Source organism: Drosophila biarmipes, chromosome 3L (assembly GCF_025231255.1).
Source record: "Drosophila biarmipes strain raj3 chromosome 3L, RU_DBia_V1.1, whole genome shotgun sequence".
Lineage (NCBI taxonomy): Eukaryota > Metazoa > Arthropoda > Insecta > Diptera > Drosophilidae > Drosophila > Drosophila biarmipes.
The window spans coordinates 23,211,754-23,237,966 of NC_066613.1; the positions used below are offsets into that span (position 1 = coordinate 23,211,754).

Here is a 26,213-nt window from a genome sequence, read left to right on the forward strand (position 1 = left end):
CTGCTAGCTGAGTGGAACAGGTGAGTGTTTATAATGTATCGCATATGCATGGCCAAGTGCGGAAAAGAGGCAAAAACCAGGCACAAGATACACAGAACACCGAGTGAGTATGTGCCCATATAATATAGTGCCCCGTACACCAAACGAAATTATAAAGGTAACGATTTTGAGATGGTTTTTAAGAATATTGCCTTCACTGATCTCAATGTCTTTTTTTCTGTTTTGGCATTTACGATATAGTTTAAAAGTAGTTTTTCGCATCATATAAATATTTATTTATTTGGAAGATATGCGCAAGGTGTTTAATATAAGTCATTACACATGCTAAACTTGATTTGATAAATAAAATATTTTAAGTTTATGATTAAATCTTTTGTTTGTCAAGGATTATAGTTATAGTTTTTCATTTTTTATATATTATTATTATTACTATTTTATTAGAAACACTATGACTTTCACTGGCCATGCATCACTAGTCATTTGGGGCCCATCGGATCGTTTGGTGCCGTGTAGCACACCATACCTTGCGATGCCATCTCCCCAAGTATTTGCTTAGTCGTGTGTATTATTTCGGCTGCCAAGTTCCGTGCGGCTGTGTGTGTCCTTGGGGGCCCCCAATGCGTTATGATGGAAACTGGTAGATGGAAGATGGAAGAGCGGCCCCCAGCCGATGCCGGCAAACCCCAATTCAAGTTAAAATCCAAACGAACTTTGCCAAATTGCGAAAGCCACAAAACCAAAACATTTCGTCGCCTGCTGTTGAAGTTCCTTTCCGTGCCTTTGCCTTCGTGGCAAAGTGGGAGGTCCAGGTCCCCGAAGATTTCGTACTCCCCCTCCCCTTCCACTGCCGCCCAAAATAGAGACCCCCTCCAAAAAGAGTTGGCAGAATTTCTTAATAAACTTTAATGACTGCGGGTGTCCCGGCATGTGCTTGTCACTTTGGCTCTGGGTGCAAGTGCAACTTTGATGGACTCGGGTTACCTGTGGACCTCGGGATCCTCTGGCTCCCCTGCCACCTGCTCATTGTTGCCAACTCGGGGCTTTTCTAGCCACAACTGGCTGCTCTCCAGGGTCGAGACGACAAACTGCTTAATTTGGCAGCTGGCTGATGTGTGTTAATATTCAAAAGTATGCAACTGCGCTGCACTTCTGTCAAAAAATTCAAAATAAATTCCGCTTTTGGAAAATTAATAAATTAAATTCGAAATTAAATTGGAGCAAAATTGTAATCCACAACATATTCCAAAATGTTTGATTTTGCTTATTAATAAATATCAAAGTGAACCAACTCGTGCACATATAATTTCATGTTTGTGGCACATTTTCTAAAGGTAAAGTAAAACATCAACTAGGTGGAATTATGTTTTGACAATTATTTACTTTTTCGACAAATATTCCAATTAAATTCGCATGAAACTAAATAAGAAAGGGTGCATTTGACATTGTCATTGGGTAATAAATAATTTAATATGCGATTTGACTAGTTGCTGTGGGTTTTAGGCAGCTTTAGATAGAGGGATTTTATTTATTTGAACTTCACTTAGCAAGCATGTGGCATGTTGTGGCATTTTGTTTAGCTAGCTATTTTTGTTAATTGTTTGAGAGCAAAGTTTTTCTTATTACTAAGCCGATTAGGAGAAATTAGAGATTAAGGGATTTTTATTCTTCAAAGCCTTTCGTTTGAAGTATTTATGTACTTTAAGAAGAGAATGGTAGACATATATCTGTAGTGTCTCTCAATATATAAAAAAAATATTTTTTTTGTTGAAACTAAATATATATTTTTCTAATACTTTAAAAGTCCTTCAGTGGCACCACTCTGGCTTTCACCTGCTGGCACCTCGAATTATGCAACGACTTGTCGGCCGACTACTTTGCACTACTCCCTGTTGGCCAAGTTGGGAAACTGCTGCCCAACCGCCTCGCCGCATCCTCGAAGATGGCCGTTTCGGTTTCGCCTATAATTTACTTGACCATCACGTAGCGGAGTCACGCATGCCGATGGGAGGTGGGTGGTCATGGGGCGGCTTTTGAGTTCCGTGGCGGCAAGGCCGTGCAACGAGCTCTGGGGGTCATTGGGCGGCCGCTCATGCATTACTTATGGAACGACTCCGGTCCGATACAAGGTATCTTAGTTGCCATTGACGGCATGTTCTCAGATACTAAATTGGAAACATCCCAATCAAATTCAAATCAGAAAGGCATTCATTTGCATGCGGATTGACTTTCCAGATAGATGTGCCTATCTATTATGCATATAATTGCACTGGGCTATCCATCTTTCGCCGACGAATGGGAAAACTAAGTTGGTTTTTGCGGCGGTGGAAATCGCCGGGGGGGCGCTCCTTAAATTTTCTTTAACGACTTCGATATGCACCTTTATGGAACTTTTGGGAACTATGTGACTTAGCAAAACTTTGCAATGGGGGAAAATGTTCGACTGTTTCCAGTTGTTCTCCGCTACAAGTTGTGAAATATTAAGGTATTATGAAATTCAGCGCAGGAAAGCAGAACAATAATAATCAATAAGGGAGAAAGCTTTGGAGTTCAAAGGGAGTTTTTGTTTTCCATCAAAATAGAAATATTGCTCTTTGCTATAACGATTTGGCAACATCTCCCTTCTGAGTAAAAAATTTTGCAAATTTAAGGAAATTTCTTATAGAGATTGTGAAAATATAAGAACAAGCCAATTCAATTTAAATTTATTTTTACAACCTATACAACATAATATCGCCTTTTTATTGTTGTACATCTTTTCAGATGTTATACTATGATTTTTCAGGACTCACCAACTTTTTTAAGGGCAATACCTTGTCTGCCGCCATAAGTACTCGACGAATTCCGGTGATTTTACGGCGGAATGGCAATTCGGAATATCCCCGGAACACTTCCTCCCATCATCCATATGCATGTCTCTCTATAGTGAGACAAACGTCCATGACTCCTTCGACTTGGCCAGGCCACTGGCAATGACTTTTTTATACGACTGCGATGCGGTTTTCGCCGTTTAATGGTCTGGGCCATAAAAAAAGAGACCGGAACCCTCGTAACACTCCCTGGCCGGGCCCCCCGCCCGGGCCAGCATCTGCAATCGTTTTATTTAACTGCCGACTTGTTTGCGCAAATTAACACATTTATTTACACCACAATTTGTTGCTTAAATATTTATAGAAAGCAGAGGCGCAGCGCCGCCGGAAAGCAAATTGAGCAAGGGCAGTAACATTAAAAATTGTTCGTTTATTTCATATACAATAAGTACATCCAGATAAACATACATATACATATCCAAGTCCATACAGTACACATATACATAGAGGCATACATATCCGCGAATACGTATGCAGAGACGAGTTCCTTTGTAATCATATCACACACACAAACGACATGGCACGCACACAGGCTCGCATGCAGCATAATTGAGAGTAAATTAGCGCTATACTTGTATATAGGAATCGCTCAGCCCGGGCGCAAGTTATCCTCCTCCTCCTCCTCGTCCTATATTCGTTACTATCTATTACCCCATCAGCGCACTCAGAAAAATGATGTGGGACTAAGCGGAAAGAAACTTTCTCTTTCACAAAGAAGAAATTTGAATGGGTTTGGCATATCCAAAAATGGCTTCAATGTTTGGATTCAAAAACTACTTAAAAAAAAACTATTAAAATGGGAAAAAATAAGAAAATATTATTTATATGAAATTGTTTTAATATCTCATGAGGAAGATATAGAACTTATTTTGGAAAAAGTATATTCAAATAGCTTTATCATATCCTAAGATAGGTTTCAAGCCTATACTTAAAAAATAATACAATTTAAAAGGGGGAATAAAATAAGAAGGGTTGTTATCATAATTATATTTCCTTAGACAATTATACAAATTTTGTTTTATCTTTTTTTTTAGGAAAGTATTTTTAAAAAGTATTGTAAAAAGGTTAAAACTTATAAGTAATTTTTAAAAGTGTATAACTATTTATTTTTTAGGAAAGTATTGTATAGAATAATTTACCCTTTAGTAATTTTTGAAAAACTCAATTTTAAAGCTTGTGAAATAAAATATTTACAAAGAATTGGTCTAAAGTCCAAGTGTCAAAGATATTTTAATAATAGTAGTTTAAGGAATTATTACCTAATACTAATATTATACTTCGCAATAAAATGGAAAAGTAAAAATACAAAAATTAAAAGTCAAAATTTTGGCTAGCGGAATCTGACATTTTCTTTTAATTTCCTTATAATTTCCGTACAGCTTCCGTTTTTTTTCTGAGTGCCTGCGCATCCTGGGGCTCAACCCCACATTGATATGGTTCCGCTCAAGCGAGAACGCTTAAATTCGCTGGATGTGGCAATTGTTGCATCGCCCCCCAAAGCACCACCACCCCGCCGTGGGCAGGCCATAAAAAACGGCGAGCAGGGCGAGCAGCCAGCTCCAGGATGTGGGCACTCGGGCCGTGGGGGCGTGTCCTTGCAGCGCCAACTGCTCCGTCTCCAGGCAGAGCCGGAACTCATCGTAGTCCAGGCGCGTGATGGCGCAGTAATGATTGAGCATGCAGAGGCCCTGGCAGGCCGACCCGGAATGGTATCGCACGGCGTTGGCTCGGTGGTATCTGCAGGAGGAGAAATAGAAGGGGTTTAAGCGGCGGAAAAAATAGCACCGAGTCGGGAGTCGGTGGCTTGGGTGTCATTTGAAATCCCTGTTTTTTTTAGCCTGTATCGCCGGCCAGCTGGGCTTTCATAAATGCTCTTAGCCAAGCCGCTATCTCCCGTTTTGATTTACATATTGCAGCACCCCGTGGGCGGGTGAAAGTGCGGATGAAAGTGTGGATGAAAGTGCTCCTGATTGAAGGACTTTACCTGTGGCCCCTTAAATTCCACTCTGAATGGTCTCCTAGTTAAGCGCGGCATTCTCATGAATAACTCATAAATTTGGTAATTGAGGCTGTTTATGCTCTATGCAAATGGAAATTTTTCATTGGAACAGGTTTTGTATTATTTCAAAATATTTTTTCAAGTTTTAATGGTGTCAAAATTTGTAAAAATTGTATTGAAATAAATTTAAATACTTAAAGTTTGAGATATTTTTTAAATCCTGCCAGGGGTTTAATAAAAATACTGCATCCTACATAAAAACACATTTTTTAAATCCATTTTTGTATCGCAACTAAGTCATTTACAATAAAATGCACAATTAGTTGTGATTCAACTTACAGCTGCATCACATATGTGCAATTTTTTAGCGAATTTTTCATTTAAACGGATTTATTACATAAAAGAAATAATTTGACTATTTTCTGCCGAGCTTTGTGAAGTGAGAACTGGATTTTAAAGGGGCGTAACGGATTACGAAAAAAAATGGCTCACGCTTTTTGAGTAATTTAAATCGGTTTAAAGTCTTTACAAAACAAAATTGATTTAAATGATTTTAAAAAAGCATTTTTTCGATAATTGGATAAATTCAGCTTTAAATGCTAACAAATAAAATGGTTTTCTGGGCTTAAATTTAAAAAAACATTCTCCATGTTAAGTAAAATTCCCATTTAAAGAAGAATCCCATCTCTAAAGCAAACACTATTTTCCGTCATAAATGTCGCTTGCACAAGCAAATCTATCTGTGAGCTGCTGGGATCAATCAACTCGGCCATAACTGGCCCATCCATTTACCTGGTGAACCAGGAGGCGTCGGTGCCCGTGAAGCGCTCGGCAAAATTGTGGAGGGCCACGGCGGAGATCTCCGACAGGCCGTAGTAGTGCGTCAGGTTGTACTCCGCCTGCCAGGTGGGCTCGTTGGCCCGATTGGCCAGCGGCAGATCCAGCCAGAACTGCGTGTAGTCCAGCACCTGGCCGCTTCCCGTATCGAATTTGTAGAGCCGCAAGGCGGGATTATTCGATGAGCTGATTCCGGCCTTGTGGGGCACTATCGATGGGGCAATCATCAGCCACGAGATGGGATTGCCTGCCAGCGGTAACAAATGTTAGTTGTGTGCAAAATTAAACGAATTTTTCCACGGCCAGGTGTGCCGTGATTTTTAAAAACGAAAATGGCAAAGGAAAATCTTGCTGCATTTTGCATGTTTTCAAAAAATCTTTAGCACATTTTTCAAATAGTCAGACAAAAATAAAATCTAGAGGATATATAAGATTTGAATATGACATTTTTTAGCTCATTCCTTCTAATCTAATAGTGGGGACAATACTCACCTTTGGCATCGTAGATCAGGCGGAAGGTGTCCGAGTGAAGGTGGCCGAAGAACTGGCCCTGGATGACGGGGGCGAATCGCCGGACCATCTCCAGGTAGCGCTGGTTGTTGTGCTCGGTGAACGTCAACTTGTTGTGCTGGCGACCCAGGTGACGTTCGTCGACGCCCGGCGGCATGTGACCCACTATATAGACCTGGGGACGGAAAGTCAACAGTTCCAGTTCATTTAATCCGAGTGTCGAGTAAAATAAAACGAAATCAATTCACCCTGCTGCAAATTAAATATTATAATTAATCAAAAGGGCAGCAGCACGCCATCCGATTGGATTTTCTGGCAGGCGATAGCCGAGGGGCAGAGCAATGAAAATATTGACTATTTTCATACGAAAAATGATTTTAAATATCTCGTTAGGTTCACGGCTATTTTAACGTTCACAATTTTTCAGTGAAATTTAATTGTTTCGAAATGCCAACGATTGATTTAAAACTTCCTACCGTTTCCTGTTTTTCCCTGGATTTGGTGAGCACCTCCTCCAGCCATAGCCACTGTTGCTCCGCCAGCAGCTTGTCCTCGTCAGAAACCGAGCTCACGGAGGCCTTGGGCTCTGCAAAGTACTCCGTTGACCAGCGCAAACTGTGCGACGTCCTGGGACCCGCATCCACGTCGGAATCGAGTAGCATGAAATTCGTATTCAGGGCCACGATGCGGAGCCGACTCTTTGTCTGCTCGATGGAGTAGTAGCCGCCATGATCGAAGGTCACCAGCGCCTCGGAGGGCAGCCAGTGGCGCCACAGTTCGCCCAATCTCCGGTAGCTGCCACTGCCGTCCTCGTGACCCAAGACCGGGAAGATGAACTGCGAGGAGAAGCTGCGTCCCAGCAGCTCGGTGATATTTCGCAGGATCTCGTGCTGCTTCTGCTCGGAAAGCGGTTGGGCAGAGTGGGAGAGGGCATCTCCGGTCCACAGGACGAACTCCACATTGTCACCCTGCTTGGCCTTCATGGTCTTCACTGCGGACTCGATCAGGCTCCAGGGACTGTCGCAGCTGTAGTGGCCGAAGGGTCCAGGGGCCGCTGTCGCCGCATTGTTGGCACTGGAACCGGCCACCGATCGGGTCAACTCCCAGCAGCTCCTGTAGATGTCACCCTGCGTGGAGTAGAAGGTGTCCAGGTGCAGGTCGCTGATGTGCCAGAAGTAGCCTGTTGGCAAATAAGTAAAGGAAATACTGGTTTACAAAATTTTTTTGATGGTGGTATATATTCTTTAATTTACCAACAGAATATTTTAATAAATATTATATATATTTTTTTTTTTAATTTGTCGGAGATTTTAACACTAAAATCTAAAAGTTCAATAGCCTGCATTTACTTTCAACAAAATTACTACAATTTTGTTTTGAAGAAATACCAAATCCCTGGCCCATTTTGTGTGTATTTCTGTTTCGCTAAGCAAGGATCGAGATTAGGCTTTTGACTTTGGCTAAGTCGGGCCATTCCTGGCCGGGAAAGGCCATTTCCCAGGCATTTGCTGGCCGGCTGGTCGAGCCATGAAACGAGGAAAACCTGGAAGTCCGTCAGATTTCCCTGCAGCTGACTATTGACTGGTTGACTGACCTGGCCCCAGACGAGCTGGTTTCTACCTGGCCCAGTCGAAGTCACAAAGTCAGTCAATTAGCGAGGCGACGAGCTGAGTGCCGGCCAACACCGGAGTTCAGTTTCATTTGGCATGCCCATCGATCGGTTTGCCAGGAGCCCGAGAAGCAAGAGTTCGCGATAGGACCGAGCACCAGAGACAAAGGCGGCATACTTTTTATGCCCGGTGAGAGCACGGACGGAGGAGTCAAAGATCGAGCAGGATGAGCCTGATCAGGTTGGGGCTGGCGCTGCTGCTCCTGGTGGCCACCGCCTCGCAGTTGCTGCAGCCGGTCCAGGGACGCCGGAAGATGTGCGGCGAGGCCTTGATCCGGGAACTGAATTTCATCTGTGTCAAGGGCTTTCCCTCCAGGGTCAAGCGGAGCAATAGTGGTGAGTCGATAAGTCTGCTTTTCCCCTCGCTGCACCGCTAACTAACTTTCAAGAAGTGCCAAAGAATAGAGTGCGCACCCTGATCCGTAAGCTCCAGGACACGGACGAGGCCAGGGATCCGTCAGGATCCAGTGGAAGCAAGCGCAAGTTGCGACGCCACCGACGAAACATTGCCCACCAGTGCTGCAAGGAGGGCTGCTCCTACGACGATATTCTGGACTACTGCGCCCTATGATCACATACCCGATCCTCCAGTCAGCAGATCCCCAAATCAAAAAACAAACCACAGATACCAGATGATCCCGATATGACTTATATATTTTGTGATGGCAGGGGGCTGGATGTCGAGTTCAAGGACCGTTTCCGGAGGCACTCAACCGGCTGGCGTTTTCCCACTCATTTTAATACACTTAAACCTAACTATGAACGTAATCGTATTTCCAAATATTTCATTGTAAATTCCTAGTGGAAGCAAATAAAGTTACTCTCCAACCAGCAGCAATAATAAAATAAGAGTCCTTTGTTTTTCTTTCGGGGCCCGGCGGCCTTCCAGCTGTGCGGCTCGGGGAATCCCCGGCCCATCAACACCCAAAAAACAAACACCCAGACCCCAGAACCACCCACAGGCAGCTGCCATTCAGCACCTAGCGGCAGCAGCAGGGTTTTTCCACAGATAAAGATTTGCACTGATAATAATTCTGGGCTTACAGGTAAAATCTACCTGATTTGCAGAGGACTTAAGGGCTCAGTCGGGCTATCAATTTGAAGAGGGAGCTGGGGAAACCACAAAGTGCCCAGGCACTTAGCCAAGATAATGAGACAACAAAAGCTACGTTTTTGTTTTCGATTCAAGAGAAATGGCATTAGTTAGCTCTTGTTTTTATGTAAATGAAAAAATATGATTGACTTCGAGGAACTGCAAAAGCTTGTATTAAAAGCCTGCTTCTTTTGTTGGCACATCGCAGTTTATTAAATTTATAAAAAAAATAGGAATTATATTTTGGAGTAAAGAAACATTTTTTTAATATTTTCTCAATAGAAAAATCTTAAAAATAACTTAAGGTTGATTCAGGAGTTAAAGGACTGCGCTTTCGTCGTCTAACTCTTGACGTTTTCTTTAAGAATTATTTTATATTATTAAGCTAATTATCAATGTTCTTATTTGATTTTTTTAAATTACGTTGTTATTTTTAGGAAGCCAAAAGACAGTTTATACAATATAGGAGCTTGATTTAATCAACTTCCGTTGCCAAACGGATATATTAATAATTCAGAAATCTAGTTAAATTATCTAAATTTGCCAGGATGTAGTTTTTCTGCTTCAAGTTTCCCAACTCCGAAAGAGCAACACCACAACAAGTCAAAATTGTTAAACACCCTTCTCCGCCGAAGGGAACTCGATGCACGTCATCTTGTTTTTCACCAATCGAGATCCGTGCGTTATTTCTTGGGTGAGAACGTAAACAAACGTCAGCTGATATGCGTAAGACCCCCCAGGCCCATCATTTCAAACATCTCATGGCTGCAAAAAGGGATAAATAACGACCCACACCCACAACGGGGTACACCGGGGCGAGAAACTAAACCAGACCGAACTGTGGTGCCAACTGACACCATGGCTAACGCATTCTGACAGTGCTCAGACGCTGGAGGTACGCGCAGCAGACATCCAACTCGGATCGTATCCGATTCTGGTCCATATAAAGCCCTCTGCCGATGGCTGGGAGCCAAACAGTTGTGGCCGGGCCACTTGGCAGATATCAACTTCGGGAACAGGGACTGGGACAGTATCGCATCCAAGAGCACTCCACTCATGGGCACCGAATCGGGAATCATGTGGCGGAACAGGGAGAGGAGGTTCCTGTTGCCCAGCCTGCTGCTGCTCATCCTCATGATCGGCAGTGTCCAGGCCTCCATGAAGCTGTGCGGCAGTAAACTACCCGAGGCCCTCTCCAGGCTCTGTGTTTATGGCTTCAATGCGATGACCAAGCGCACTTTTGGTAGGTGGAATTTGTATTGATATAGATATCCTGAATTGATTATTTCCAACAAAAAACATGGAGGTTAAAAAATAATAATCGGGAATTTCAAAAAATTCATCTCAGGAAAATTCTTGCTCTCATAAAATGTGCAATTGTGAAATGAGAATTTAGACTAGGCTTATTTCTTTTTCTGATTTTCAAATGATTTTCATTGAAAGGGCTTTATATTTCTGACTATTTACGTCTATATTTAGCAAAGATCATTTTGAAAATCACTAAGTTTTTTAAATATATACATAAATAAAACGTTGTTTTCAGTTCGCTAGCTTTCTTCCCTTAATTTTATTTTATTGGCTTATTGGCTTCCAAAATCAAAATAAATCATTTTTCTAAAAATAATCTTAAAAGAATTTACAAAAAAATCCTAGACAAAAGATTTAAAAAAAATCTTAAACTCTTATAGTAAAATCATTGGCATAAAATGCGTTTTCCAAAATGATACTTATAGTTGGTTATTATTGATTCAAAGGTTCCTTATTCACTATTATTTAATCCTATCCCGATAATTTTCTTCCTCAGACCCCATGAACTTCAACCTTGTGGAAGCTGGATCCCTTGACTTGGGCTTCGATGACCGCTCCCTGCTCGAAAGGCTGTTCCTCGATGGTTCCGCCCAGATGCTAAAAACACGACGTCTACGCGAGGGAGTCTTCGATGAGTGCTGCCTGAAGTCCTGCTCGATGGATGAACTCCTAAGATATTGTGCCTCGAAGCCCAAAACGTGAACCCCCATTAACCCACCGACGACACCTAAGATTACTCAAAAGATACGATCCGCCTGGGAACAACAGACACGTACTCGTAGTTGATAAGTCGTTATTGAAGCTTACTCAATTCCAGCCTTGGATATGATATATATGCACATGTGAATGGGATGTATGCGCATAATTTATGATCGGAAATCAGAGACAGACACGCGAAATGAATCGGAACACGGGATGTTATGCATGTAGATATGGTTGAACAGGGCCTGAATACATCGCCTGGGTATAAATTATTAAATAAATTATGTATTCAAACTGCTGCAGATTGGCCAACTTGATTGGTAATTAAACGGGTATTACATTGATTTTTCATTGTCGCTCATTGCAGTTAATTATTTATTGTCCCAGCAGCCGGATTTCTGCTCGAAACTTAGTTGAAAGGGAGATAAAGGGCTTTCAGCGAGCTTGCTGTACTTTGTGCCAGCTGAAGCGAATGTAAATTAATAGTGAGTTGGTAACAAAGAACATTTTGACTGATTACTGAATAACAAGAAGATATTGGAGCTACTGTTAAAGTGTGAAAGGTTTTCATTGAACCTTCACATATCTACATTTCGGTATCTTTTTGGTTGTCAAGCATTCATTGTGACTGAAAATTTAAAAAAAGGATTTTCTGTCCACTGTTTTTCTATTTTTTCTTTTAAAATAGGCAGAATATAAATAATATAATATTGGAAAGGCATTAAATTATTTTGCACTTTTATTTTAAACAAGAGATTCTCTAAACATTTACTTCTTCTTTTATGATGTCACTGTAATTTTTAAATAATCCTTATGCAAACCGAAGAGTTAACAAATTTTAGGGAAACCTAACTAGATTTTTTTTTTGGTGATAAAACAATTTCTTGTTTTTAGGTCTGTAATCAATTTCGATAACATCTGTCCTTATATAATTTCTTTCTCCTAAGGACAATAACTTTCTGGAAAGTTGGATTAAAACCATTTATAATGGTTTCTTTATACCTAAAAAAAAGGCAGTAAGCGTTTCATAGTTTTAGATTTTCCCCATAGGATATTCTTCTAATATCATTAGATACCTTCCCTATCCATTCGTTTAAGAACATATTGACATGCGAAAATTGCATTCATGTCATTATCTAAGCATAAAAATACATGTTACTTTTGTAAAAATAAAAAATTAAATTAAAAAACAAGCTGAGGGTATAAAAAGGGTTTGGAAGGTCCCCTTGCCCACCTATAACAGCACTATATTCCAGCCTCATTTGTTTGCTAAAGCCCAAAGCAGGATATATTTAATCCATTACGATCGTTTAATACATTTCAACACGCAACAAGCTATATAAAAAAACACTTTTCGGAGTATATGTTCACATGGATGGTTTGGAACCAGATCCAGGGATAATCAGGTAGAGCCGGTCAATTTTCGGAACGGGACGTGGGTACTGTATGCGCAAATTTAGCTTTTGAGGACGAGGCAGTATTCGTGGAGGACCGCCAGATTGCAGGCGTGCTTGCAGCACCTATCCACGATGCCCTGCTGTCGCGTTCGCCGCTGGATCTCGGCCAGGGAGCTGAGGACCCGCTCGAAGGAGTTGCCGCGGAAGAGCTGACTGGCCACCGGCTCCGCAATGGAATTGTCCTCCTCAAACTTCTGCACGTACTCGAGGGGATCCAGGGCCAGGTCATTGTCGGCTGTGAAAGGAGAACTCTGGTACCAGGATATCCGCTGAATTTCTGGTAATAAGACTTACGCATTGAGCGCTTTTTGTGCTCCACTACGGGGGTGAACGATTCGCAGACCATGTCCATAATCTCCATGAGCCTCTCGCCACAACGCTGGGCGGTTCTCTCGGCCTGCGCCGAGTGGGAGCTGGCCAGCAGGAGCACGGCGAGCATCGAGATGAGGGACAAGGGCTTGCACATGATGCTGGGTTCCTTTTGGGCTGTGCTTTACGATCGAACGGGTTAAGTTGGGTCGAGCCGGGTCGAAAGGTAACTGATGCTGTTTGGCCCCAAGAAGCTGGCTTATATACAGCGCCTGGGGAAGCCAAAACTGGGTCTCGGTCGGGGTCTGGGTCTGGGTCCCACAACGCGTGTTATCCTCAAAAGTCACGGTGTCAAATTGTGTTAGGCTACGATGAGTGCATTTCGGAGTTGCCTTCTTCTTTGGGAGACACGGAACCATCACTCCTAACCCCCTAAAACGCCTGGCTAAACTCGTTCAATGTCAAACGAGCTGACTTATGCAAATGGCTATTGGAAAACTGTGGGTGGGCGAGTTGGTTTGGCTGGCTGTGTGGGCGTTTGCTGTCAGCCAATTAAACAATTTATGTATAAACAGCCAGGCCGTGCTAAGCCCTGCATTTATGAATACCAAATGAGTCCTTGGTTGTGAAAGGCCCCCTACCCACTTTTGGTACCCCCCACCACTTCTCGTATGTACTTACCAATGCGCGCCTGGACGAGACTGGAGTAGGCCAAAAGGCAGAGCCAGCTGAAAGGAGCCAGCATCCTGGCAACGACGATTTAGGACTCCTCTTCCTTCTCAGAACTTTTCCCTTGACTGTTGTCTTTGGCGCTCGCACAGAAATACTTTTTGCACTGTCTACTTTTATTCATTAGTCAAAGTTGGTGCTGCATAAATAAGTGATTACGAATCGGATTACGAAATGCTGTCGGTATGCGGTACATGGTATATGGTATATGGTATATAAGGTGAGTGAGTGTCTATGCATGCTGGGTAATGAGTGGGTTAAGTGTTCCCCCCGTCTATTTGGGCAGGCAGTAGGCGGAGAGCTCCTCGTAGGTGCAGGACTTAACGCAGCACTCGTCGTAGACGCCACCGGTCGTCAGGTGCCGCCTGTGGCGACGCGTCTTGATCAGGACCTCCGAGCCGTACAGGTTGGTCAGCAGGGGACTGAAGACGAAGCCTGCCCCGGCCAGCGATTGCCACACATTATCCTCTTCATCGCTGGCGGAGGGCAGGAAACGGCGCTTCTGGGGCAGCGAATTGTAGCCGTGGGCACAGACCACATCCATGGCATCGGACAGGGCGGGACCGCACAACTTGTGGTTCCCGGGGGGCAGCTGGTGACCACTGCCCGTTGCGATGAGCGTCACCAGGATGGCTATTAGCAGCGGCAGCAGCCGGAGGCCATGAACTGCACCGTTGTCCTTGCAAAACATATTCAGTCTGTACTGATTGCCGTCTGCTGCAAGTGGTATTTATACCGCTGAATTTGTTGGTACTCGATGCAGTTCATTGGCCTCTTGGTTTCTTGGATTGCAACATAGCCCGCTTCGAAAGTCATACCCCCTGGAGACCCTTTACCACCTACATTTAAGACAAGGTTCACCCAAAAACGAAAACTTCTATTTTTAGCTCTGAGGTTTGAATTTCAAAGGATAAACCATGCACTGTTATTGAAGTCCTTGGGTTGTTTCTTTGAAAAATGCAAAAATATGTAAGAGAAAGTCTTAAGGTTAGAGAAATACAATTAAATATTGTATCAGGTGAGTTTTATAATAAAAAGGGATAAGTAATTATCTAGATCGTTAGACTCTTAATAACATTAAAAAATAATTTAAATTCTATAATAGTCAAAAATTGAGAAACCTATAGAAGGTATGAGAGTATAATGAAACATATTTTCTTTCCTGGATAACTTTGTACAATTATATTACTTGCTAAAGTGTAATCACCGCCAAAATTCCTCCCACTCTGCAACCCTTTCGGCCAACCTGTTACTTTGCCGCTAAGAGGCTCTGACTGCTGTCGATTGCGATTACGATTACGGACCCCGGTTCTGGGGGCCCTCCTCTGGGGGCGGGCGGAACGCGACGGCTGACAGAGTGGCAGCCTCATTAGCATGTCGTGGCCAGGGGGAAAGTATGCTTCGATGGAGCTCCCCTGGCGGCAGTGTGCGAAATCGCTGCGATCGCCGGCCGATTGCTGGGCTGCTATAATCCCCGTCCCGATGCCAACAGTTGGTTGCCAGCGCTGCACTCGAGACGTTTTCCCCAACCCGGCCAAGAGAGCTCCGGAAAAGCTTCGGAATCGAAGAAAAACAGTCGCGAAAGAAATCGGAAAGTTCGACGGAAAACAGAGAACAAAAGTCGGAATAAATCCAGGAAAATGGTGGTCGACATTAAGATGTGCCGATTCGATAATGTGCCCTGGGGCTTTCGCCTCGTGGGCGGGGCGGACTACGACTATCCGCTGACGGTGGTTAAGGTTAGGCCCGATCTGTAGAGTCAGTGCCCCCCCACCTCCACCTACACCTGTGTCACCTGGCAAAGGCCCCACCTGTGGTGTGTGTGCGGTCTCATTTGTAGTTTTGGAACACAGTTCCCACAATACGCAATCACCTCTCGGATTTATTTAGTGTTTTTCTATACGACTTTTTCCCCATTTTTTTCGCCTGCAATTACGTAACGCTGTGCGTGTGTCGGTGCGGATTTGCTGCATTGGCAAATTAGTTAATTAAAGTAATTCCTCGCAGGCCAGTGGTCTTTTGTTTATCTAATCGACAGTGCCATGCGTTTGCCCGCTAATGAGCCGCATAATGGCATCGGCAATAAACTTATTCAAATTTTAATTGTGTTTCAGTTGCAGTTGTAGTTGGCACAATGCATAAATTGTATTTGGCCATTCGCATTTTGTAACATTGTGTTGACAATGGGAGGAGGAAGGGCCAAAAACATTGTCGAAAATCCGAAACAAATGCGATTTTTAATTGGCAAATTGTAAAACACACGCAACAAATAACCAAAATACGAGGGCCGCTAAAAGGTCCATTCCCCTTCTTATTTCAATAAATCAATTTAAGCCGCTGCATACTATAAACAGTCAAGGAAAGGGGTCATAAATTGTTTTTCTCAAACAAATTGTGTTTATTTTACATAAACAAATTATGTTTTATACGCACTTAACGTAAATAGCAATTTAAAATATGCTTTATCATTTGTGTTTCATTTTAATTGGAATTATGAAAGTTAGCCGGGAAACCTTGTAAAATAAACCAATGCGTTTTCATTGAAAAGGTTTTTAAAACCCAAAAATTAGCCATATATTTTTTGTGACTATTTACCAGGGCAAACTTTAAGGAACTGGAAAAGCGCATACTCCTCTGAGAAATGTGCAAACACCCAGCTCCATAAATTGGCTCGACAAACACTAAACAATCCTTGGTAATCTTTTGAAAAACCTCTGCTTATTCTAGCACCCTTCACTCCGCTTCCTGCCACATACAGTCCCGAACATACGTATATGTACGTATCAGCTAAGCCCTAAGCCTCTGTTCTATAAATATTCGCAACCTCCGTCGATGTCGAGTGTTTGCCTGGCGAATTCACCGCTGGAAATTGACTCCGCCATAAGTGAAATGCAAGAGACCCCTGGGAGAAGGAAAGACCCTCGAGTGGGTTGGGGGAGTCCCCTTCTGCCCACCGAAGCCCCTGCTAGTGCCACCCCCTTTTCGCCGCTCCGCCTGCCTGTCGCTTGCAGTATTTGCATTACTAAGTCCTCTTGGCAGCCAGTGTCGTGACTTTCTGGTTATGAGCCAGGCTTTCGCATAACGGAAGCGACAACAATCACCGCAAAAACACTGGCGTTTATTTGCTCGCGAAAGTGTTGCAAAACCACCTGAATTATATAATAGAATTCCCGGGAAATGGTTCCCTTAAACGCGAATTACGCCCGTGCAATTCCTTGCCATTCATAAGGTGCAGCTAGTTATAACAATTTCCACTCTATAAATTTAAAAAATAAATGTGAAATAATAGGTACCTCTGGTTAAATGCTCAATTTGCTACCATTTGTCTGTAGTTTATTACCCGCAAAAGCCATAAAGTTTATATTTTATTTAGTTGTTATTGTTCGCACAACTTTTCGACATCAAGTGGGACTCACTTTGATTTATAGTTGTGAAAATGGGAATTTTAAATACGGTCTAACTTTACATGCTTAGTTACTGGGACATAAATTCTGAAGCCTCGTAAATTTGGCCTCCAATCATACATCAAATTTGCTAGTTTGGTAGGGGAAATATCTTTGAAATATCTTTGAAGTTTTTAAGACCAACTTAAAGGTTCTTTTAGGTTCCTCTTACAAATTAGTTTTTAATAATTATGTGGCGATGATTTTCTTAGGATCTCCTTATTGTTAAGTTGCCACTTCTTCTCGAGCACCTCTCGTTGTGATCCCCCCAACGGAACCCTCCTCTTGGGCATTGTCTTCGGCCCGCTGGGGTGTGCGTGTGTGTGCCTGTGATGGGGTCTGGGTTTTCGGTCTTCTGGTCTTTGTTTTGTTGACATTTGGCGCGCGTTTTATTTTTATGCACTTAGCACGCGACGTCGCCTTCGTCGGCTAATAGAAATTCCCCCATTATCGCATCCATTGTGCGAGTATCTCGGCCTCGCACTCATTTATCCACTGGCATCCGTATCTGGGATCGGTATCCGCGTCTGAATCTAACCATGTCCACATGCTCCGACGATAGGTGACCGAGGGCAGCATTGCTGACGAGGCTGGACTGCGGGTCGAGGACATCATCGTGCGCATCAATGACACGGCCGCCACGCCCCTCAGCCACGACCAGGCCCACCGCCTCATTATGAACAGCGGCAGCGTCTTCTACTTCGGCGTCTACCGGTGAGCTCTCTCTCTCTGTGCCTTTCCTTTCTTTTCCCATCCTTGAGCGGGCCCTGCCTCCTTCAACCCACCCACAGCCCTCTTTCCATTTGTATGCCATCCGCCGAGGACCATTTATCACAGATGAGCGGGCTAACAACCCAAGAACGCTTCCTTATACCCTTCAAGAAATTCACAAAGCACAAGGCTTTTCTATATATTTGTTGGAAGTACTATAGTTAAAGTTTAGTTGCTTTAACTCGGGCTCTTTGGAATATCCTTTTTTGCATAACAAATTTATGGAACTCTTTCAAAGACCAAGGTTTTATTTTAAATAAATAAAGAAATAAATACAAACATTTTTACATTTTCTGCACAATCCTTTGGGAAGGATTAAAAGAAAAGATTTATCAATTTCAATGTTATTTAAAGTTGGAAGCAAGAAAATTAATTATAAATAAGCTTAAATGTTTAGGCAAAAACAAACCTCTAGAAATTAATATTAGCTATCTCCTATTAAGTATCCCAGAGTATCCCCAAAATCCTGAAAAGATATCCCCGGCACTGTTACCGCATCATAAATCGCGCTCACTTTTTCGGCACTGATCCACTCGCAGGGAGAACGAGGAGGACGCCTACGAGTGCCTGAAGAGGTTCCCCACCAGCGAGGGTTCGTTGACCAAGTCCCCCACGCCGTCCGTTTCGCCGTCGCCGACTCCGTCGCTGTCCCAGCTGACGGAAGCCACAAATGCCCGAACTCCGGAACCGGAGCCATTCGTCCCGCCTCCCAGGGCATTCGTACCCATTACGGTGCCGGCTGTGGACATGGATGTCCTGGCGGAATGTCGCCAAGCCGTGTCGGAAGTGCATTCGGAAGACAATCGCGGGGATGAGCCAGCCGAGGCGCAAGAAGTGGCCGCCCTTCCCGTCGAGGGTCTCTACTTGCCCGACTTGCCCGATCGCCCGTGCTCGGCGCTGTCCGAAAGGCAGGAAATTAAGCTGGTGGAGGAGGAAATTGCAGCCGTGCTGTCCGGCGAGTCGGAGGTGCTCAAGGAGCACAATGTCCTCGGGTGCGTACCATTCAATTTTGCCCATTTCCCAGCTTCCCTCGTCCACGTTGAGAGAGGGGGGCTTCCCTGTTTACTGGCATGCCAGTGGCTCTAGCGAGTTCTTTTAACCGCTTCCATATGATAGCGTCAATTTCTATAGGATCTTCCCCAAGCCCGGCGTCTGCATGTCCAGCGATGTCCTGCGCTCGCTCAACGAGGAGGTGACCAAGACGAAGCTGGATAAGGACAAGGAGAACCGTCAGTGGTCCACCTTCCTGCAGCGTCCCAATCGCCCGGTCCCCAAGAGCAAGCAGTCGCTGGAGGCGGAACGCAGGGCGGCCAATGCCTACAAGGTTACGATTGTCAAGTCGGCGCCCAGGGAAAAGTCGCCCATGGTAAGTAGCCTCGGTCTAACAAAGTGAATGTACTCAGAGAAAAATCATATTCAAGCGAAATTGTTTTTCCGAGAACGTACCCAACGGGCATTCCCACGGGCGGATATATGCACTCAGAGAAAAATTAGCCATAAGTATTTGATTCGATTTTAATCATTGTTACATCAGTCATTAAATATAACCGAAATCTGAATAAAATATCTTTTAAAAAACCAGATTTTCCAAGTTAAAGTAATTTAACAAATTTCTAAGACAGTTTTTCTCTGAGTGCCTGGCTTGCTGTAGGGATCAGAAGTTAATTTCTGTTTACGTGTGACAGCCGGAAGCTAAACCGGCGCCAAAGGAAGTCACACCACCCAAGGAGGAGGAGAAAGCGGTGGATCCAGTGCCGGAGGAACCAGTGGTGGAGCCCGAACCGGAGCCCGAGAAGGAGGAGGAACCGTTGCCCACGGACAGCGAGGTGCCGAACTTGGAGCAGCTCCCGGAGAGCGAACAGCCTGACGAGCAGCCGGAGAAGACCGATGCCCCCAAGGAGATTGGCGAGGCGGAAGTAGTCCCATCAGAGCCCGGCTCACCCGAAGGCCCATCAGAGGCAGCCGAGGCTCCAGCAGCCGCCACCCCTCCGGCTGAGCCCAGTACTCCACCCAGAAGCGAGGAGGAACTGGCCCTGGAACGCCAGCTGGCAGATGTGCAAAGACAACTGGCGGCTCTCTCGTCACTGCCCTCCACCATACAGTCCACCCTGGACGCGGTGACCAAGCAGCTGGCCGAACTGGTGCCCACCCTGAAGCTGCAGCAGCAGGAGAAGCAGTTGCCGCAAACCGATGGGAGGGAGGGTCCCCAGGAGGAGCGGGAGCGGGAGGGTGAGCAGGAAGTGGAAGCCACCACCGACACCGCAGGCGAAACGGAGGATGCAGGTGCAAAAAACTATGCCCAGGTCGACAGTAATTAAATTTTTCTAATGGCGCTCTTTTGCGTATATTCCCACCGAAAACCCAAAACCCAAAACCCCAAACCCCCTTCCTCATCCCCCATTCCTCTTTCCCCTGAATATCCTACAGGCAAGGACATATCCATATCTGCAGCTGACAACCCACTGGGGCCACGTGAGAGTAATGAGGATAGATGCGATGCCGATGACCGGGAAGTGGCGGAAATATCGCGCTCCACTGACGACAATCGCCTGGCCAAGGACAAGAAAAAGGATCTGAATCCGGATCTGGAGCAGCAGCAGCAGCAGCAGGAGCCTCTGTCCGAGGAGCAGAGCTTCAAGAAGCAGAAGGTGAGTACTGGCCTTGGGAGCCCATAGTCGTGGCGGAATAAAATCCCTGGCAGGGCAGTTAATGTAATTAGGCTGTCATGAGCTGGGTCTAGCTGGTTTTAATGGCATTAGGGCCCGGGTCGGTCTGCGCTGCTCTCTACCTGCGACTGGGACTCGTGGTAAACTATTTAGAGCAACAGGATTAGGCGGCCTGCTTTATGGGAAATGTTTCATTGTCTGAGTGATGGGGCGGAAAAATATTCAGCCACCTCCTTTATGCTCGTAGTAGTGGTCCTCTGGCAGACCTTGATTAAATTTTAATACTTGTTGATGGAATTTATATTGGCAAGGTTGAGTAAGGTAGAAAAGTTGAGGAGACTGAGATACATATTTGGGAATAGTAATACGTGTTGATTAAATTGCCAGTGCCAAAGCCGAGGAAGGTTGAGAACGGGAGATATTCCAACAGAATATGTAGTCAAAAAAACTATAAGATTTCATTAAAAAAATTGTTGTTTCATATGTTCAGTTTTTGTTACACAGGAGATATTTTTCATGTTGGTTTTGGGACCATAAAAAAGTGTACAATGAAAATATACAATTTTAAAAATACTTCTCACTGAAATATAGTATTTTTGTTATCAGAAGCAGTTGAAAGATTCGTAAATCATAAAGCTTTATTTTATTTCCTTGAAAACAACAAATGAAATATAAATATTTGAGATTTAGCAAGCGCGGCATGGCGGTGTTCCATTAGTTAGCTGTCTTTGAGGGTTTAGAATCCCGAAAGTTGCTCAACTTCCTGATTTATTTCCACTGGGACAGCAGCTTAAGTTTATAGAAAGAGTCATTTCACCCGGGAAAAAAGAGGGACATTCTGCAAGGCATCAAACTATTCGGTTGAGTTCCGAAGTCAGTTTTTATCCCGACCTGCTCTGAGCCACGTTATCCAGCTGTGGGCAGCTGGACCTTCTCTCGCTCTCTGTGGAGCCTTGGTGGACCTCTGACCTCCGCCTGAATGCCACCCAAAACACCCACAACTTTTCCTGTCTTCGCCTCAACGTCCGTGTCCACAAATCAAATTAACTAAAATGCCATTTGGTTTTTGTCTTTTTCTACTTGCAGCATAATGTGCGCTTCCAAACGTAGTTAGTTAGCTTTAATCGAGTTTAAATTTTGATAAATTGCCAAGAGCAAGTTATTTGTAGCGTTGTGCCCAAGATGGTTCTCTAGTTGAATAAAGCCCTGGCAGCGGCAGGGGAAAAATGCAGAAACCAAAAGACAATTAGTAGGCACCAAGTGGAAAGCCCTTCAACATTGTTTCGTCTCTTTTTTTCCTCGTTCCACCTCCCCCATGGCCCTCATCTTATTTTTTTTTTGGCTTTTTTTTGTATACCCGAACCCGAACCCGAATCCCTGGTGGGTGTGTGCACTTTCCGCCCCCGTCTGTTTGGTTTCGCTAGAGACGCGATGTCATTGAGGAGCTCGAGGAGCATTTGGTGCGCAAAAACAATCCCCGGCGGTCGAAGCGGGCCTTTGGGCCATTGGTCCCGTCCTCGGAGCGTCCCCTGGTCCTTCCCGGCGGCAGGCGCTGGTACCGTCCCAAGGATGCCTACAACGATGAGTTCATTGCCGAGACCCTGAGCGCCCAGGCGGAGCTCATCACGGGCAGCACTCTCGGGTGGGTAGAGTCCTTCCCCCCGGCATCCTGTCCCAACTATCCCATCCATCCCCCTCGCCCTGCTTATTGCGGCTAGTTGGCAATGTTTGGCCATGTTTGCCGTGGTCAGGCTGTCGCCATAGCCATCGCCTCGCCATCGCCATCGCCTCCCATCTCATCTCATGTCGTCGCTCTGCAAACACTCGCACCGGGAAAAACTTCACCAAAATGTGTCCATCTTTCAATTTCATGGAATTTTTCCATCTCCCATAGTACTTGTAATAATTGAAAGCTTGCAGATTTCTGTGGTTAACAAACTATTGCTTTTAATTTCCCAGACTGACATGCAAGAGAAATCTAGCGAAGCGAAAAATATACAGTTTACAGATATTGATTTTTAATTGTCCAGGGAGAAGATAGTTTTATCAAGGCAAAGAAAAGTTTTCTAAATGCAATTTTATATAGTTGAAAAAAGTGTTTAATTAAATTCCAAAGTCTGATGAAATTTAAAACTTTCAAAGCTAAAAAAGGTGGCTATTATTAAATAAAATTCATAAATTTATACCTTCGCCAGCCTTTTTGCCCGCTGTGTTTCAAATTTTTTCAAATTCTTTAAACCCTCAAAGAGTTAATATAAAATGCCGAGCTTGGATATACTTTTTGGTGCACTTTTTCCCCAGTGCCCCCGCAACGTCAGCTCATCGCAGGCACTCATTTTCTTCACTTCTTCACTTTTCCATGGCCACACTCGCCCCGACTCTTTACATCGTCGTCGCATGGTGCACCATAAATTTGCGCATTAGCAGCTGTCCATACGAAAGTCCATTGCTGGGCTACGATTCCAGGTAGAGTTTCATCTGGCTTCGCCTGATGAAGTGCCCCGGATGCCATGTACCATGTACCATCAAACCATATATGTGGCACCTAGCACTCTCATTATGATTATCGTTGGCATTACGAGACCCGACCCATTGTGCATCGCCCTGCTTATCCCAATTCGCATTCGCATTCGCATTGGCATTGGCATTCTCATCTGTATCCGTATCTGTGCGTCCTGTCACAAGGCCTGCAGTTGATTTGACTTTCCTCCTGCGTTCCGGTTGAGTTCTTTATGCATGCCGCCTTTGCTCTTGGACATCTTTTCTGCTCCTGCTCTTTGCCTTTTGATTTTCATTGTAGATTGCATTTTGGAATCGTTTGTTCAATGGCGAGCATATAACACGCCAGCGCTTCAGGTAAGTTCGCATCCCAGCCCCCTGCCGGATCCGCCGAATCTGCCGGCTCTTGAGCTGGCATCCACCAGCAGCTCCCCCGCACTTCTCGACTCTTTAATGAGGCTAACAACTTTTCTTTGCTTTTGCTCTGTGTGTATTTGCCCGCCCTTGTCTTGTACTTAACCAATGGGGGAAAATCGGACTGCTCTCGACTCTCCACTGCCGCCTCTCGATTCGCCAGGGAGCTGCAGGGTCTCGGCCTGACCATGCAAAAGTAAGTTGTGACATTGGACGTTTTCTTATGTTCTGGTTCATTGCATGCATATGTACGCGCTCTGCTTTCCGTCCCCCTCGGGGAGCAGTGCATTCCGCATCCCATTTTCCCAGTTTCCCCAGCTCCCATGGCCATTCCCCCAGTCGCTGGCACTTGCAATTCCAATTTAACAGCGGCGACTCCTCGGCCATTCGCAGGGTCAACTTCATGAAGTACCAGAAGCCGGAGCGCAAAATCGATCTGAATCGCAGCGAGGTGTACAAGTATCTCAATCCGCATCTGGACAGGGCGCCCGTGCGCGGCATCGAGGTGCGTGCTCCGCTGGTGGCCGCCGAGTCCGACATTCGCCAGTCACTGCAATCGTAGGAATGATTCAACAACACCCCAGTCTCAAGCCAATCCCATGCAGAGAGAAAAAATTATAGAGCTATGCCATTAAGATTTTTTATGGGAAAGGAACGAGATTACTAGGATTGGGCAGAGAAGCAATTGGGTTTATTTATGACTAAAATCTTATAGGTTTCTCAAGGGGGAAAAAGCTTTTGATGACAAGTACTCAAACATAATTTGCTTAAATAAATGATTATCATTAAAATCGCATAACGATTAAAATCTTATAGGTTTCCCACAAGGCAATAAACCATGTAAACCACTATTTTGGTCATATTTCTGGCAGAATTAACAAAAGTTTTAAAAGGGGAATAACAAGTAATCCTATACTATAATCACTTTTACCTAATCTAAAATTTATAAAACCTATTTAAAATCGGAATGACAAATTATAGGAATACTTTATGTGTACTTTGACGTAGCCAATTTCCTGAAATCAAGATAGGAGAGAGATTTTTTGCCCTGAATTAATGGCCAATCAATCATCACCTAGGAGGGACTATAAATAATAAATGAGATAAGTGCAAGTTGCCATATTTCTTCCTTTAATCTATGCCCCTGCAAAGCCAAATTGAAACCCCTTATATGTGCAATTTAAAACGCTTCTCTGCCGACTCTTGGTATGCTAAACAAACCACACACGCTAGACTAGAGAAATACATTTCTGTTAAAATATATAAAACCATATATTAAGAAAGCTGCAGTTTGTTTTTGGGGGGGGTTGCCGGATTCAATTGATGCCATGCACATCAGTGTGCTCATTGAACTCCCAAGATGGGGATCTGTGGATGGATTCCCAAATTGGCTGCCCCCAGTGCATTCGATTATCGCTTAAGAAGCTCACGACGAGAATAACCATCAATATGCGAACAGAAGCCCGGGTTCGCTTCGCTTGGCATAGTCAGGGGTCGCGGGTCGGGGGTCGGGGGTCGCCTAATGCGATATTACATAATTTGTGTGCAACAAGGCGTATGTGTAATGTGTCGTGCATTTGTGTGGCATATCCTCAGGCGCTGGCTGTTGCAATTTCTTTGGCACAAACACAGCGCGCGGCCTGCCTTTGAGTGTGTACTTGTGTGTTTTTGTCTGCTGTTTGTGGGTGACAAGCTCTTCGAATTTGCATTTATTATGGCAAATGAATTGGGTGGCAACAAAAAAGTGGCAAATGACATGGCAAAAATGGCAGAATGGCAAAATGGCAACTGGCAGCAGCAGTAGCAGTAGCAGCACAATAAACCCGTATTTAGTTACGGCACAAGCACTCGCGCCACACAGCCAAATCAAAATTGTTGTCACGTTATGATGGAAAGCCGGAACGATGCGTACATTTCACTTGCCCCAGACCAGCACACACACTCGCCGGATTTCGGGGGAATATAGCAGGGAATGATGGGACACTTTTGCCTTTTTGTCCGGAGTAATAAAAACGCGCCAACTTAATGCGGATGTACAAGGAGCACGGGAGCACGACGCGTATTTCTTGGGCCAACGCCAGAGCCAGAGCATCTAGAGCTACCGGAGTCGTGGTCCCGAGGAGTGCTCTCCACATGGACGCTCGTCTTGGACTGGCACCAGCGCCTTGCTCTTATCACTGCTGCACATTGGTCACAGGCTGCGTTTCGAGTCGAGTTGGATTCGCTTTTCCTTGGGACAGCTTTCGAGTGGGGAACTCAGGAGCTTTTGAGCCTTTTTCCGAGAGGTTTTTCCCCTGAGCGTTGAGCGGAAATCTCCCCTATGAGCGAACGTCCAGCTGCCGCGGGGGCTGAGCTCTCTAGGTTGGGGCAGGCCAGAACCTTTGGGGTCGCGAAAAGGTGAAAATGCCGGAATGTCGGAAATAAAATTAAGATTTGTTCAACTTGTTGGCTAAAAGTTTGACTCGGCTAATTTGTATGCTTAATTGCCAAGCGCCATTTACACTAAGCTACGCGCAACGCTTTGAAGTCGCTAATTCGATTGGAACGGTTTAAAAGGGTTTAGTTTGCCATATAATTGGATGGCATTGGTAATTCGCACGGCTTAAAATTAGACCTTAATTGCCCTTAAAAAAATGTGTAAGACGCAAGGATGAAATAAGAGAACTGAAACTATAATTGCCATTTTTAATAGCACCGCTTTCCAGAAAAACAATACACCTAAGTCTCTAGAAACAAATATATTTAGTAAAATTGGTAATATTAAATAATAATATCAACTAAGTAAATAAAAATATAATTTACAAATAAAATATTTCGCAAAGTAACAAAATAATTAAGGCATATATTCCTTTATTTTTACTGTAGGACAAGCACAATTTTAAATTGCCCATTAAAGCTCTTTCTGAAAAAATCTCATAAGCTGCCAGTTTCAAGATGCCC

General features: G+C 44.3%; 6 protein-coding genes across 12 annotated transcripts; 3 read left to right on the top strand and 3 right to left on the bottom strand.

Annotated features, from left to right (window-relative positions):
* Positions 1–3,217: 3,217 nt before the first annotated feature.
* On the bottom strand, positions 3,218–25,410 carry LOC108035346 (acid sphingomyelinase-like phosphodiesterase 3b). Of its 2 annotated transcripts, none has more exons than XM_017110936.3 (6): positions 25,186–25,410; positions 13,433–13,619; positions 6,690–7,393; positions 6,196–6,388; positions 5,659–5,950; positions 3,218–4,604 (listed from the first exon to the last, which is right to left on the bottom strand). In XM_017110936.3, the coding sequence occupies exons 2-6, from the start codon at positions 13,494–13,496 to the stop codon at positions 4,325–4,327; spliced, it is 1,533 nt and encodes a 510-aa protein (XP_016966425.1). In that variant the 5' UTR covers positions 13,497–13,619; positions 25,186–25,410; the 3' UTR covers positions 3,218–4,324. The 2 variants fall into 2 exon arrangements, with proteins under 2 accessions (XP_016966425.1, XP_016966426.1); XM_017110937.3 differs by having other exon boundaries at positions 25,111–25,410.
* On the top strand, positions 7,929–8,731 carry LOC108035349 (probable insulin-like peptide 4). Of its 2 annotated transcripts, none has more exons than XM_017110940.3 (2): positions 7,929–8,218; positions 8,272–8,731. In XM_017110940.3, the coding sequence occupies exons 1-2, from the start codon at positions 8,050–8,052 to the stop codon at positions 8,451–8,453; spliced, it is 351 nt and encodes a 116-aa protein (XP_016966429.1). In that variant the 5' UTR covers positions 7,929–8,049; the 3' UTR covers positions 8,454–8,731. The 2 variants fall into 2 exon arrangements, with proteins under 2 accessions (XP_016966429.1, XP_016966430.1); XM_017110941.3 differs by having other exon boundaries at positions 8,275–8,731.
* Positions 9,862–11,336, top strand: LOC108035350 (probable insulin-like peptide 3). Its single transcript, XM_017110942.3, has 2 exons — positions 9,862–10,218; positions 10,780–11,336. Exons 1-2 carry the CDS (start codon positions 10,032–10,034, stop codon positions 10,983–10,985), a joined length of 393 nt encoding a protein of 130 aa, XP_016966431.1. The 5' UTR covers positions 9,862–10,031; the 3' UTR covers positions 10,986–11,336.
* LOC108035348 (probable insulin-like peptide 2) lies at positions 12,247–12,970 on the bottom strand. Its single transcript, XM_017110939.3, has 2 exons — positions 12,737–12,970; positions 12,247–12,677 (listed from the first exon to the last, which is right to left on the bottom strand). The coding sequence occupies exons 1-2, from the start codon at positions 12,906–12,908 to the stop codon at positions 12,442–12,444; spliced, it is 408 nt and encodes a 135-aa protein (XP_016966428.1). The 5' UTR covers positions 12,909–12,970; the 3' UTR covers positions 12,247–12,441.
* LOC108035347 (probable insulin-like peptide 1) lies at positions 13,691–14,323 on the bottom strand. The gene has a single exon (XM_017110938.3). It carries the CDS (start codon positions 14,169–14,171, stop codon positions 13,755–13,757), a length of 417 nt encoding a protein of 138 aa, XP_016966427.1. The 5' UTR covers positions 14,172–14,323; the 3' UTR covers positions 13,691–13,754.
* Positions 14,987–24,556, top strand: LOC108035344 (titin). Of its 5 annotated transcripts, XM_017110934.3 has the most exons (9): positions 14,987–15,219; positions 17,486–17,637; positions 18,234–18,686; positions 18,826–19,060; positions 19,380–19,977; positions 20,122–20,342; positions 23,161–23,216; positions 23,437–23,469; positions 23,667–24,556. In XM_017110934.3, exons 1-9 carry the CDS (start codon positions 15,121–15,123, stop codon positions 23,833–23,835), a joined length of 2,016 nt encoding a protein of 671 aa, XP_016966423.1. In that variant the 5' UTR covers positions 14,987–15,120; the 3' UTR covers positions 23,836–24,556. The 5 variants fall into 5 exon arrangements, with proteins under 5 accessions (XP_016966423.1, XP_016966419.1, XP_016966420.1 ...); XM_017110930.3 differs by lacking the exons at positions 23,161–23,216; positions 23,437–23,469 and adding an exon at positions 21,785–22,002 and having other exon boundaries at positions 18,811–19,060; XM_017110931.3 differs by lacking the exons at positions 23,161–23,216; positions 23,437–23,469 and adding an exon at positions 21,785–22,002.
* Positions 25,411–26,213: the final 803 nt, after the last annotated feature.

Excerpts from the sequence above, each read along its gene's own strand:
- LOC108035348 (XM_017110939.3), bottom strand. The coding sequence starts at position 12,908 with ATGTGCAAGCCCTTGTCCCTCATCTCGATGCTCGCCGTGCTCCTGCTG. Across the intron at positions 12,678-12,736 it reads GCACAAAAAGCGCTCAATGC|CCGACAATGACCTGGCCCTG; the intron begins GTAAGTCTTATT and ends CTCCTTTCACAG.
- LOC108035346 (XM_017110936.3), bottom strand. The coding sequence starts at position 13,496 with ATGCTGGCTCCTTTCAGCTGGCTCTGCCTTTTGGCCTACTCCAGTCTC. Across the intron at positions 7,394-13,432 it reads TCTCGTCCAGGCGCGCATTG|GCTACTTCTGGCACATCAGC; the intron begins GTAAGTACATAC and ends ATTTGCCAACAG. Across the intron at positions 4,605-5,658 it reads GACGCCTCCTGGTTCACCAG|ATACCACCGAGCCAACGCCG; the intron begins GTAAATGGATGG and ends CTCCTCCTGCAG.
- LOC108035350 (XM_017110942.3), top strand. The coding sequence starts at position 10,032 with ATGGGCACCGAATCGGGAATCATGTGGCGGAACAGGGAGAGGAGGTTC. Across the intron at positions 10,219-10,779 it reads GATGACCAAGCGCACTTTTG|ACCCCATGAACTTCAACCTT; the intron begins GTAGGTGGAATT and ends TTTCTTCCTCAG.
- LOC108035347 (XM_017110938.3), bottom strand. The coding sequence starts at position 14,171 with ATGTTTTGCAAGGACAACGGTGCAGTTCATGGCCTCCGGCTGCTGCCG.
- LOC108035349 (XM_017110940.3), top strand. The coding sequence starts at position 8,050 with ATGAGCCTGATCAGGTTGGGGCTGGCGCTGCTGCTCCTGGTGGCCACC. Across the intron at positions 8,219-8,271 it reads GGTCAAGCGGAGCAATAGTG|AAGTGCCAAAGAATAGAGTG; the intron begins GTGAGTCGATAA and ends CTAACTTTCAAG.
- LOC108035344 (XM_017110930.3), top strand. The coding sequence starts at position 15,121 with ATGGTGGTCGACATTAAGATGTGCCGATTCGATAATGTGCCCTGGGGC. Across the intron at positions 15,220-17,485 it reads ATCCGCTGACGGTGGTTAAG|GTGACCGAGGGCAGCATTGC; the intron begins GTTAGGCCCGAT and ends CTCCGACGATAG. Across the intron at positions 22,003-23,666 it reads ATCACGGGCAGCACTCTCGG|GGTCAACTTCATGAAGTACC; the intron begins GTGGGTAGAGTC and ends GGCCATTCGCAG.